Source organism: Mauremys mutica, chromosome 19, assembly GCF_020497125.1.
Source record: "Mauremys mutica isolate MM-2020 ecotype Southern chromosome 19, ASM2049712v1, whole genome shotgun sequence".
Taxonomy (NCBI): domain Eukaryota; kingdom Metazoa; phylum Chordata; order Testudines; family Geoemydidae; genus Mauremys; species Mauremys mutica.
The window spans coordinates 8,272,471-8,285,934 of NC_059090.1; the positions used below are offsets into that span (position 1 = coordinate 8,272,471).

The 13,464-nt window shown below is 48.9% G+C and overlaps 2 protein-coding genes across 4 annotated transcripts in view; one reads left to right on the forward strand and one right to left on the reverse strand.

Annotated features, from left to right (window-relative positions):
* On the forward strand, window positions 1-7,809 carry POLR2J (RNA polymerase II subunit J). The gene is made up of 4 exons (XM_044993247.1): window positions 1-165; window positions 4,142-4,231; window positions 6,440-6,614; window positions 7,444-7,809. Exons 1-4 carry the CDS (start codon window positions 113-115, stop codon window positions 7,477-7,479), a joined length of 354 nt encoding a protein of 117 aa, XP_044849182.1. The 5' UTR covers window positions 1-112; the 3' UTR covers window positions 7,480-7,809.
* Window positions 5,660-13,464, reverse strand: part of LRWD1 (leucine rich repeats and WD repeat domain containing 1) — a 26,285-nt gene continuing 18,480 nt past the window's right edge. For all 3 annotated transcript variants that reach the window (XM_044993244.1, XM_044993243.1, XM_044993245.1), the window contains exons 11-16: window positions 12,864-12,936; window positions 12,631-12,771; window positions 11,282-11,379; window positions 10,257-10,418; window positions 9,357-9,481; window positions 5,660-8,372 (exon numbers count right to left, since the gene is read on the reverse strand). In XM_044993244.1, coding sequence (XP_044849179.1) covers window positions 8,232-8,372; window positions 9,357-9,481; window positions 10,257-10,418; window positions 11,282-11,379; window positions 12,631-12,771; window positions 12,864-12,936 — 740 coding nt within the window. In that variant the 3' untranslated portion in view covers window positions 5,660-8,231. The remainder of the gene's footprint in view (window positions 8,373-9,356; window positions 9,482-10,256; window positions 10,419-11,281; window positions 11,380-12,630; window positions 12,772-12,863; window positions 12,937-13,464) is intronic.

Sequence of the window (13,464 nt, forward strand, 5' to 3'; positions counted from 1 at the left end):
CTGCGTAATGCCCCGGAAGTGGAAGTAGCCCCCCCTGGGTGCTCCCGGAAGCGGAACCTGAGCTAGGCGCTGCTGGGAGCGGACGCGCCGCCGGCGCCGTTACCGCCGCAGGATGAACGCGCCGCCGGCCTTCGAGTCCTTCCTGCTCTTCGAGGGGGAGAAGAAGTGAGTGCGGGGGGCGGGGCCGCGTCGCTGGGAGGGCCCGAGTTCGGCCCCCCCCCCCCCGAGCCGCGCCAGCCCTAGAACCCGCCCCCCCCCTTCCCGCCGCGCCAGAACCCCCCCCCCGGCCCCTTCCATCGCCCCGAGCCGGGCAGCGCCAGAAACCCCCCCCCGGCCCCTTCCATCGCCCCGAGCCGGGCAGCGCCAGCCCCCCCCGGCCCCCCCCAGCCGGGCAGCGCCAGCCCCCCCCGGCCCCCCTTCCCCGCCAGACCCCCCCCGCGCCCTTCCATCCCCCCGAGCCGGGCAGCGCCAGCCCCCCCCGGCCCCCCATCCCCGCCAGCCCCCCCCCCTCCGGCCCCTTCCATCCCCCCGAGCCGGGCAGCGCCCGAACCCCCCCCCCCCGGCCCCTTCCATCCCCCCGAGCCGGGCAGCGCCAGCCCCCCCCACCCGCCAGACCCGCCCCCCGGCCCCTTCCATCGCCCCGAGCCGGGCAGCGCCAGCCCCCCCGCCCCCCTTCCCCGCCTGACCCCCCCCGGCCCCTGCCATCCCCCCCCCCTTCCCGGGCCGCGCCAGCCCCCCCCCGGCCCCTCTTCCCCGCCAGACCCCCCCCCCGGCCCCCTCCATCCCCCCCCTGAGCCGGGCAGCGCCAGAAACCCCCCCCCGGGGCCCCTTCCCCGCCAGTACCCCCCCGGGCCCCTTCCATCCCACCCACCCACCCCCGCCGATCCGGGCAGCCCCAGAAACGCCCCCGGGGCCTCCTTCCACCTGAGCCGGGCAGCGCCGGACACACACCCCGGTCTTCGTCGTCCCACCCGGGGGCTGCTTGGCTGGGACACCGGCCGCTGCCGGCAGAGGGGGGTGGGATCGATTCCGCCTTCTGCTCTGCCGCGCGCTGTGGCGGGATTGCAGCCCTCCTGGAACCCTCGTGAGAACTGCTGGACTAGGCGAGCTCTTGAGGGTCCTTCCATCCCTACCTTTCTATTATAAAATCTCCGTTGGCAGAAGGACTCGGAATCATAGGCGGCAGGTTTGTATAATTTTTGGTGGGGCCCAAAATGGTGGGGCCCCGCCGCTCCCGCCCTGTAAGCCGATATAAAATGAAGCTACAACGCATCAGCACCACAAGATTACAAGGGTCAATTAAAAGTGGAAAGTCAGAAGCAGCACTTGCCTGCTTCAATATACAGTATTATATTTTGTTGCACCTGTTGTGATGAAGTGGGAATGTTCTTAATATTTTCTCTGAATACTGTGTGGGTGCCTCAGTTTCCCCTGCAAGATGCCAACTGAAGGTGTTGGGGACAAAGAGATCAGGTGGCCTCCTTGTCCGGAAGAGAGACAGAGGCCAGAGGAGGGAGTGTCAGTTTGGAGCTGGCTGGGGAAATTGGGAGAGACCCAGAACTTGGTTCTGGGCTCCCCACCCCCCAAGATGGACCTGACAGAGGGGTTCTGTTTTCTGTACCAACAAGCTCTGTTTAAACTGTGTTCCCATCATCTAATAAACCTTCTGTTTTACTGTCTGGCTGAGAGTCACATCTGACTGCGGAGTTGGGGTGCAGGGCCCTCTGGTTGCCCCAGGACCAGCCTGGGCAGACTCGCTGTGGAAAGTGCATGACGTGGAAGGGCATGCTGAATGCTCCGAGGTCAGACCCAGGAAGGTGTAAGCTTCTTGCCCTGGAGACAGTATGCTCCGAGAGAGGAGGCTCCCCCAGAGTCCTGACTGGCTTTGTATGGAGTTGTTCCAAAGCATCCCAGCATCCCCTTCCACACCGTGCACTTCCCAGAAGTCCACACAGGCACTGACACTCCCTCCTCCGGCCTTTGTCTCTTTTCCAGGCATTAGGAGGCCACCCGATCTCTCTGTTCTCCAACACCTTCAGTTGGCACCTTGCAGGGGAAACTGATTTGGGAGAAATGAAGTAAAAGCTGCCCAAACCGAGCTTGAGCACTCCTGAATTTTGAGGTGTTCAAATCTGGAAGGCAGGTGCTGGGGGTGGGAGAGGGCTGTGGGCTCCATGGGGGAGCATGGCAGCAACTGTCTGGAACTGCACGTAGCCAGACACGCTGGTCTGAGTGGCACAGTAAGCGGTTTGGGGGTTGGAGAAGAGGTAGGGAGTTCCGGGGGCCAGTCAAGGGACAAGGAGCAGGGGGGGTTGGATGGGGCAGAGGTTCGGAGGGGCAGTCAGGGGACAGGCAGCAATTGGATAGGCATGGGAGTCTAGGAGGTTTATCAGGGGACAGGTAGGGGGTGCGGTCCTGGGGGGAAGTTGGGTGGGGTCTCAGGAGGGGGCAGTTGGGGACAAGGAGAAGGGAGGCTTAGATAGGGGCTGAGGTCCCAAGGGGCAGTTAGGGGCAGGGGTCTCGGGAGGGGGTAATCGGGGAACAAGGACCAGTGGTGCTTAGATAGGGGGTGGAGGTCCTGGGGAGCAGTTGGGGTAGGGGTCTGGGGAGGGGGCAATCAGCGGACAGGGGCTGGGATTCAAAGGGCTCTGGGCTGCCTGCAACCGCGGGGAGCCCAGAGCCTTTTAAATCCCAGCTGCGGCCGGGAATCAGAGGGCTCTGGGCTGCCCGCTGCGGCGGGGAGCCCAGAGCCCTTTAAATCTCAGCCGCTGCAGGGAATCAGAGGGCTCTGCGCTGCCCGCTGCGGCGAGGAGCCCAGACCCCTTTAAATCTCAGCCGCGGCTGGGAATCAGAGGGCTCTGGGCTGCCAGCTGCGGCAGGGAGCCCAGAGCCCTCTGATTCCCGGCCGCGGCTGGGATTTAAAAGGCTCTGGGCTCCCCGGGGTTGCAGGCAGCCCAGAGCCCTCTGATTCCTGGCCGCGGCTGGGATTTAAAAGGCTCTGGGCTCCCCGGGGTTGCAGGCAGCCCAGAGCCCTCTGTTTCCTGGCCGCGGCTGGGATTTAAAGGGCTCTGGGCTGCCGGCAGCGCAGAGCAGGGGAGAAACCTAGTTCCAAATATTGCTGGAGCAGAGCCCCTGTCTGTGAATATTCCTGGGGCTAAAGCCCCAGGAGCCCATATAAGTTGGCGCCCATGCTCGGAATTAGGCGACAGACCATAAATCTCTTTCCAGCTTAGAGATGTTTCATTTTTGTTTCAATTGTTTCATTGTGTGTACGCAGTCCTGGGACATGCCATCAAAAACAAGCATGTCCCAATCAAATCCTTTCATTTCAAACTCCTGCTCTCTTTTGCCCTGACATTTGGTACAGATGGCTGTGTTCTGGCAGCTGCAAAATGACAATTAGTGAGACATGCATTGGATGCATGTTGCACCTTTTACCTAGTCTGAGTTGCATGATCAGTCAAAGTTATGGGTTAAGTGAGAAACTTTCAGAAATACAAATGGATTAAAGACAGAAAAAAAATTGACAAGCTAAATCTTCCAAAAAACTATCTGTATTATTAAAGGCAGCGTCTACTAAATAGATAATTTAGCAAACAGCTCAAGTATAAAATGTTTGTGGGTTTACAGTATTCATCGTGAAGTGACATTTAGAAGCTATAATTTAAAAACTGGTGCAACTTTGAGGTTGACGAATTATTCTGTATTTCACCCACAGAGCTTTTAAAATTATCCGATAAATTACCCTTTTATTAGTGCTCTGTGCAAAGGAATTTTTGGCACATTAAAAAAATTCTCCCTTGCCAATAACAGTATAGAGCTACAGCTGTGTGGGAAGCAATTGCTATTACGGTAATTCTTAAAGAAGTAAACTGGGCTCTGAAATTCATTAGTTTTCTTATGTCACTGTTGTGCTGCTTTAGCAATGCTATAGGGATTGCATAAACTTTTCCTTCCGCTGAATCAAAGTATCATTATGATTCCATACTGACTTCATAACTGTTTATCCAAAACAGGTACAAACAGATCTATCTGGTGTGAATCTAAAGAGAACCATTTATGACTGAAAGCATAGAATGGTTTGGTTTGATTTGTTAGATAACATCACTTGCTTTAATGCCAATATTTTTCTTTTACTCAGGATCACAATTAATAAGGATACAAAAGTACCAAATGCCTGTTTGTTTACAATCAACAAGGAAGACCACACACTTGGAAATATTATTAAATCGTAAGTAAAACCAGTTCCTGTTGCATAGTTCTAGGAGTAAAGTTCTAATGGTGATGCAGTAGCTTACATTTAGCTGGGAAGATTGCCAAGGTGCAGAGCGTGACTAACCATAAACACTGGATAACTAGCTGTTTCAATAGCATGTTTGGGTGACGTCTGCAGGCCTATTTGTGGTAGTTACAGATGTGAAATTATGTTCATTGACACCCACTTCTCATTGTGGCCCTTGTTACCACCATGTGTAAAACTTTGAGCTATGGGTGTGATTCCTCTGCTTGTTTACACATAGTGGTGCTAGCTCCTAGCGTGAGCATAAATAGCGGTATAGTCGCAGTAGCACCGGCAGCAGCAGACATACCCCCCCAGTTTCAGGCAGGTTTGTACTTCTGCTGCTTTGAGAGCTAGCAAGAGTATGTGTACATGAGCATGGGAATCATACCTCTAGTGCAGGAGTGGGCAGACTACGGCCCAGGGGCCACATCCGGCCCTCGAGCTCCCGCCATGGAACGGGGTCGGGGGCTTGCCCCGCTCTGTGCAGCTCCCGGAAGGAACGGCATGTCCCCCCTCCGGCTCTTATGTGTAGGGGCAGCCAGGGGGCTCAGCACATTGTCCCTGCCCCCAAGTGCTGCCCTTGCAGCTCCCATTGGCCGGGAACCACAGCCAATGGGAGCTGCAGGGGCGGTGCCTGCGGATGGGGCAGTGCACAGAGCAGCCTGGCTGCGCCTCCATGTAGGAGCAGGAACATGCCGCTGCTTCTGGGAGCTGCTTGAGGTATGCAACTCCCTGAGCCTGATCACCTCCTGTGCCCCTTCCCCAGCCCTGATCTCCCTCCCACCCTCCGAACTACTCAGTCCCAGCCCGGAGCACCCCAAATCCCTCATCTCCAGCCCCACCCTTGAGACCGCACCCCGAGCCGCAGTCCTCACCCTACCCTGCACCCCAACCCTCACTTTCATGAGCATTCATGGCCTGCCATACAATTTCCATACCCAGATGAGGGCCAGAAAGTTTGCCCAACCCTGCTCTAGCACAGTGTTAGCAAATAGCCTGTAACATTTGGGCAAAGGTTGGTTCTTTGTAATGTGGGAAGACTCCCCACCCCATCAAATTGGCAGTGACCTTGTGGGTTTCTTCTCCTCCTCCCCCCCCCCCCCCATGTGGGTGCAGGTTGCTTGCCTGAATGATCTGGTTATCTCTTGCTTTGCCATTTCCCCTGCTATTACTAGGCCTGATGCATCTCGGTCCCTCGTAGTCTCTGCCTGTGGCACATAATAGTCTAATCTTCTATGGGCTGTAATACATTGGTCTAATTTTGGTTGTTGGGTTTAGTGCAGGCACTGTGGGGTGGTAGCGGCCTGTGATATACAGGAGGTCAGAGATGATCCAGGGACCCCGTCTGGCCTTAAAATATGACTCTCAATCTGGGTGGCAAAGGTGCAAATGCCTACTTTTATTTTTATAAATTACAAATTAGCATTGTAGCAATACACACTGATTCTAGTGAAGCAAGAAACTGTTCATTTAACAATGTAGGAAATTCAAGAATCTCCAGGGCTAAACCAGGTTGACTTCACAAGGTTGGACATGGCAGGAGCTAATCCATTCATAGCTGGTGATGCAGTAGGTCTTTTGCGCAAGTCCCTTCTGTAATTTATAAGCTCAGGACAGCAGCATGTGGCCTCCAGTGTTAGGAGTAAATACTGCTGCCTTGGGCTCTCTGCATCAGATTATTGAAGTGTGCTTTTGATAGCTCTTCTGCATAGATTTTTGCTGAAAATGATTCTAGTTACACCCTGGTGCTTCGTTCACACGAACACCACTGCTCAGTTCTTGCTATTAGATGCTCTGCCAGTACTTGCCAAGCATTTCCCATTACCCCTGCTGTTCCAGGCCTGGATCTCTAAGGTAGGAACTGTCAATGCTGCCAAAATGTGCCGTGGTTTTATGAAATGCATGTACTGCGTCTTATTAGGATAAGATAAAGCTTGCTCTCAAGGTGAGATTGGCATGGACGTAACATTTCCTCTAGCCCGCAAAAAAAATCTTTATGGAAAAATTCTCCAAGGATTGAATTAGCCTGTTAGAAAGGTGTGATATGTGGCAGACCCAACTTCATGCTTGGGATCTTACAGAAATTTTGCAGCTAAACTGTTTGTCATCTGTCTTGTACCCTCTAAATGCTTCCCTCCCCACCCCTTCCCATTTCAGGCAATTACTGAAAGACCCTCAGGTGTTGTTTGCAGGATACAAGGTCCCACATCCTCTGGAACATAAAATCATCATTCGAGTTCAGACCACTCCTGATTACAGTCCCCAGGAAGCTTTCACCAATGCTATCACAGACCTGATCAGTGAACTCTCCCTTCTGGAGGAGAGATTCAGGGTAAGCTTGTTCCTCTGGCTAATGTGAGGAAAGGTTCTGAAACTGTGACCTGTTTTAAAAACGACAGTTAACCTTACAACTGTCGCTTTCATATGAAAAATGTAACTTTTCTGATCAGCCCAATTCAGCTCTGAATACCCATGTGTAAATTCCATTAAGCTGGAGCAGAATTTGGCTGTTACCACAGGACACTTAAACTGAACAAGATCTCCTCACACACCTTGTCTCTCTAGGTTTCTCTCCCTTTTCACAAGTGTGAAAGCCTGTTGCCTGGAACAGCTTACTTGAAAAATTCTGCCTTGCGAATCTTTTTCCCATGCCAAGAACTCTTTAATAATACTTTTCACTTATGTGTCCTTTTGTAATTACTCCATTCCTTGCTGTACAGTGTCTAACTTCAAATTGTTTGAGATACCATTAGTCTGAAAAACATTTCACAATATAGCTATATTGAAGTCCATACACTCTTATTTGCTAGTTTCTTAGTTGAATCATAGTCAGTTTTAATATAATCACAGCAACTAATGATATCTCAAAGAATAAAGCAGTTGACACACACGAAATCCTTTGAAAGTTTTCCTCTTCTCATGTAAATGCCTTACTTTTTATTAATTACTGGAAGGGAAATGTATGAATATACGTTCTCCCTCAGAACAGTACCTGTTTTGCAGCAGGCGATGCACATATTTCTGCTGCTGATTTAAACAATATTTAATCATAGATTCTTATACAAAGTCATCTCTTTAATCTCAAATTATTTAGAGATTAAATAAATGAGATCACTTTCTGATACAGAATTCCTTTAAAACAGGTTCTGTTTCTTTTACAGGTTGCTATCAAAGATAAACAAGAAGGAATTGAATAGAAACATGAAGCTTCAAGTGGACTTTTATTTTTTTTTACCTGGATTGTGTTATGTTTGTTTTCATGATAGTGGATGTGACTACTTCATTGAACAAGTTCTTTAAGGATTATTTAAAACTTTCACTAAGAATTAATGTCTCTAACTAAAAATTATGAATTTAGGGCTCCCACTATTAATTTATCCTGTACAGAACTCACAATGCTGCTTTCTGTGGGCAGACTATTTGCAGGTAAGATTATTTGAGCTATTAAACTTTTTTCAAAGCTGTGTGTGAGACTTCCACAATGAGTGTAGAGCCTTTGATTACTCTTATAAAGAGGTAAGATAACAGCTGGGTAGTCTCCACGTTATTTTGTCTTTGGAGCAAGTTAAAGTGACAGTTTTTTCACCATGTAGTACTGGGCTTGGAAACTGTACTTCCAGAACATGATTAACTGCTGAGCAATGCCCCTCCTAGATCTCTGGCAGCATTCCCTCCCATCCCCATAAGTCATCTCTTCACTCCCAAGTTACCAGGTATTACATTTTATTAAGTTTCATATTTCTATAAAACAAATACACAAATTGTGAAAACTCACAGTAAAAGAAGCTGGGTATTGTCAATGACAGCATGTGCGCCAAGTCCCTTTGCGTTTTTCTCTCTTGCATGATAAGGGCTGGTTTAGAAAACTTCATGGTTACTCTTGGAAACAATCACTAATACTGCACTATTTCAAAACATCACAGGAATGAAATTTTCCATAAAGAACAAGCTATGTTTTCTTCCATACCGCTGCTATATTGACGCCAGTTAAAGCAATAAGGTAAGTGAAAGTAGGGTCTGTCACCACGTTGTTTATTAAGACTTCAGTCAGCAGCTCCCCATTTGCTCGAAGCTCTGGCCACTCAAGAATCTAGCAAGAGAACAGATTAGTTCAGAAAAGCTCATACAAAGCAAGGCTTGGTTTGGGTTTACCTGTTTAGAAAGGAAAGGTACAGGGATGCAGTCAGAAAACTGCAGCTCCCCACCCTATCAGAAATGTACCTTCTGTGCAAAGCCTAAGTCTTCACTGGGGGAGGGTATAAACCAGGTTGAGACTGACCCCTCAGTCCATCCCTTTATAGAAAACCTTACCATGACTGAATAGGGTTGTGGAGTAGCTATTGGCTAGCAGCATGCAATGGCAGTAGTCTAGAAGAGTCACCTACGAAAACTACATGCTAACAGTTGAGGGCCTCAGTCGCTGGGTTTACTGTCCTAGATTGGAGTTGATATACTCCCATTATAGAGGATTATTAGGCAATTCGATGTAAGCTAGGATAGAGAACTTTTGGGTTGACCACACAGATTTTCAAGTGCATGGAAAAAATGAGAGGGCTGCCTCTCAAGTTAGCTAAAGTCTCTCCTCGTGTTCAACAGCTTTAGATACACATTGGTTTAACTGAGAAAAGACAGTAGGTGTTGAGAATATAAGGCCAGCTGAAGTAAGTAATGTGGAGAGCCCTGTTAAAGAGCAGCTGTTGGGAGGAGAGCGTCATCAAGTTTTCAGAGCTGGTGGTGAAAAAACATCACCTATAACTTGGTACTGTCAGGACTTGGCAGGTGAGAAGCCTTTCAGGAGGAAGAGGTTAAGAATACGCTATTCAGTGGCACCATGAGCGTGGGAAAGGCAGAGACTGACCCCACATTTAGTTCCCTGTTGACTCTTACCAGCCCCTTTTAGAATTAATTTTTTAAAATTCAGACCATTCAATTTCTCTTCTTTAAATCTCCCTTGAGGTGGCGCTTTTAACTCAGATCTGTACAGCTGTTAAGTAATTTGTCTTATGCCTCCTGTTTGCACAGCTTCACCGCTGGGGAATATTGTTCAATATAAAAACCAAAGGCCAAGGCCTACCTGTGTGGGAGCTATTCTGTTCTTTGAGCGTTTTCCCTTGGAGGCCCTCCAGGCTGAAGAGTGCTTGCTGAGATTGTACATCCACACACTTCCCTTTTCATCGCCACAGAACACATACTCTGCTGCTGCAAGAGCAAAGGAACCAGGGCAGTGTTGAGATTTCTGATGGCCAAGACCAAAACCTTCTCGACCCTCTACCACTCATTCACCCCTTCTTGTGGCAGCCATAGCTTAAGAGGGTGAGACAGAGCCCAGTATAAGGAATGTCATCTTCCACATGAAATGTATCCCATTCTTAATTGCTGCAGAGTGTTAAGGAAACCAGCCTTACAAAATTCACCTCCAATTATTTTTATGGGCTGGCTAATACCACCTCCTTAGTACATGACATGTCGAGTGGATTTTGGACTCACAAACATACCAGCCTATGACCATTTCGCAAGGCTGAAATGAACATTGGTCTTGCACTGCTAGTGTCCCTGTTGTGACGCTCCGTTGGGTGCCTCCAGCCGGTCTTTGTTACAAGGCACTCCTTGCAATGTGCTGCATAAGGCACTAAGAGGGTGGATTTTTTTAAGATTCAGGTTCCTCCCAGAAATTTGTCACTATTAGTGCAGGGTAGAAGTCCTACCACACTGCCCACCTGCATAGTAAGCGCATCCCTCATTTCAAAGTGCTTTGCAGACATTATGTACGAGCATTTTACAGAGGCAGCATCAGAACAATAACTCAGTAGTAAGGCTGGGCCTAAAATCCTTACCTGATACCTTGGGCAGGGTATGTAAAGCAGAAATAGCAAGGTCTATTAACAACTTGTACCTTCCAAGTCCTTCCCCAACAGTGGCTTCTTGAATCCACTCTTCTGCATTGTTCATTTCTAGCTAACAATGGTGGGCTTACCTGGACAGGTGCTGAGGGTAAGGTAGGGCAGGTCTGTTGTAGACCACTCCAGTTCCGCTAGAATAAGCGCAGGTCGTGTTCTCTGACATGATTTCCCCTGTGCCTCAAAAGACTGACTCCAGCTCCATAAGTAGATAGACCCTGTCTTAGAACTCTTAGAAACTGGAGGAGAGAGCAAACAGTGTATCAGGAATGAATGTCCTAAAATATTCAGACATTTATTTCAGAACACCCAGCCCTCTTTAAATACCGCTTTTCTGACAGGAACATGGCTCCCCCATTACAAAAGAAATCCAGTCACCATGTGTGGTGATAGCTGAGGGACCTTTCTAGCCATCCTGGCCTTAAGCAGACTAATTGTCCCTTTAGTCTCTCACTATCAAATTTGATTTTCCACCCCACAGTACTTTAAAGCAGCACTCAAGGACTCTGGAGCTAGCGGGGCCGGGGAAGCAGCTGCTGAAAACGGGAGGCCAATGTACTGCTAGCTGCTATGAAGGCTGAGAAGTTTAGTGCACAGCAAGGTAGGGTGTGAATTTATAACACCTTAGCTACACTGCATTAACTCCCTGTGTGGACAATCTCACTGTGCACAAAGTTACTTAGTGTGAGTGTCCACACAGGGAGTTAGGGCAGAATAGCTGAGTTCACACCCCAGCTTACTGCGTGTGTGGACAGGCCCAGAGAGCCAAACCCTGCCAGATTTCAGGGTGGGAGTTAGGGTCCCTGAACCAAGAAAGCATTTTCTCCTGTTCTATACAACACCCAAAGCAAGTACAAGCCATCTGCCGTTCATGGCTAGAGGCTCCTCCTTATATTAGGAATGTAACATTACCATATTCACAGTATGTGGCTCCAGTCCCAAATCTGCCCCAGCTGAAATATTATAAAACCTACTGAAATGTTCACAGCCACAGCTGTAGTACAAAATTAAAGTTGTCCCAGTCTTCCTGAGACCAGGGGATCATGACTTATATTGTGTGTAGGAAGTAACTGTGCTTATGGCGATCTGCCTCCATGCTTACCCACAACATCCTTGTTCAAAAAAGCCAATCCATCCACTCTGTGGGAAGCTGTTGCTTCTCCCTCATCATTAGGAAACTGGAACGCCACTTCAAAAGGCCTGATGAAAAATTGAGAAGTTAAAGAGTGGTCAGCTACTGAATAAACAAACCCTCGGCAAGCACCACGTGACCCTTTAACCAAGACAGTCTCACAGAGTTCAGTGATGGAGAAACAGTGCATCATCGAACCCTTCTCGGTGCCTAGGCAGGATCATTCCCTAATACGATCTAGTTTTAGACATGCCAAGAAATAGGCCTCCTATTATGCTGTGATAATCAGGTCCTGACCCCCAAGGGAAGAACAGAAGGTTTAAACCCCCAACGATGAGCAGTTGAAGCAACTGAGAGTAACGCAATCAAAGTGTATTGAGTAAGGTCTTTTAGGAAAGCCTGTAATGTGCAAAACTTGACGGGTTTTATGAGAGATGGATACATACCTGCACTACAATTTCAACTGCATCTCCCAAGCCAGGTATTTTCAAGAACCTGGCTTCAATAACGACCCATTGTCCAGTCAGGAAGAGACAACGGTGGAGCATTAGAGTTAATGGAAAGCCAAGAGGGGATTTACACACTGAATAAACCCTGGACTAAAAGGGGGAGGGGAGTCTTTTAAAAGTAAGCTTGTGTCTGAGGGTTTGTTTGTTTTTTAAATCTGGAAACTGAGGGACAGCCTCAAGGCAGGAGGCTTTCTGTGAAACCTGGATCCCCCTAGAGTTACAGGGTACTGGGGGAACCTGTTCAAAGGCATTAGGTAAATTGTTTTTAGAAAAGGGACATTATCTAATGTGGCAGTGGAAAGCCTGAGTTGCGTCTGTCTGCTTTCCCTTACTATTTCATCTCTGAAGCGGTGGGTTTTCTGTTAAATGAACTTTTTGTCTATTTTTATCCCAAACAGGTCGCTGTTGTGCTAGGAACGTGGGTGCCAAAGTGAATTGATAACTGAGGGCTGGTTTCATGCCTTTGGGATGACGAACCAGAGGGGGGCAGTTTGAGGGTCTGGTAGTTAAGAACTCAGGGAGGACAGATCCATTGGTGTCACCCTCCAAGGAGTAACTAGCCTGGTGAGAACCAGGTGAAACCTTGTGCTTTGGCGCTCGCTACTGGAGTCAGGGATCTGAGCATCACACATGCCAAATAACTGCTATCTATACCTCTTGCTGGGGTCCACCACCTTGTAAGAGCTGGGGAATTATATCCAGATCTAATAGGTTTTCCTCATCTCAGCCCTCTAGAATCAAAATCCCAAAGCCCTCAGAATGCTTATGGTTGTGGAAAGTGAATGTGTGTCCCAGGCCCATAGTTCTTACCTGCTCTTCTGTGGCTTGTCCAGTCTAATATCCCAAGCAAAACAACCTTCTTCACAGCCAGCCAGCAGGAACTGATCTGGGCAGGATGGGACCAGGGCAATGCGTAATGGAATAGAGGCAACTTCCAGCACCAGCAGTTGGCTGGCAAATAAAACGGACAGTTAGTCCAACCTCCTGTAACAGTTGCTTCTCAGGAGAACGTAACTGAGTGCATCTTGTTTCTGAACACGTACCTTGCTTTGAAGTTGTAGTCACAATCCGGAACCCCAATATCCCAGAGGCCAATTCTTTTGTCATAGGATGCAGCTGTGGGGGACAAAAACCGGTACCAGGTAGTTACAGACCATTACTTGCCAACATTTCTTTTTGTTCCACTTAAAAATTCCCCCTGGCTCACATGACATGATGTTGCACGGCTGTGTCACGTGTGAGGCCATTAACACAGCATCAGCCATATGAGCTTTGGCCTAACTAACAAAGCAGCCAAGCCCTATCTTGTGTGAATTTACTGCTGGTGAAGAGTGCCAGCTTGCTAGCCCTGGGGTCTTTATCCACAGCACAGGCAATGCAAGCTTCCCCCATAGCAAATCTGTCTTCTCAAGGGAAGTTGGCTTTCTCAGAGGCCTGGAAAACTAATAAGAGCATCAATTAGTGCCAGTTCCAGACAGTGTTGTTTTGGTTACTTGTCCCAATGGACTGCGACCCACCAGTTCATTCCACATACTTGATTAATCATCACAGAACCTCCCATTGTGGACGCTAGGCACCAAGTACAAAAGATTTAAAAATCTTTGGCATTGAGAGCTACGTGGTACATTTCCAATAGATTCTTCA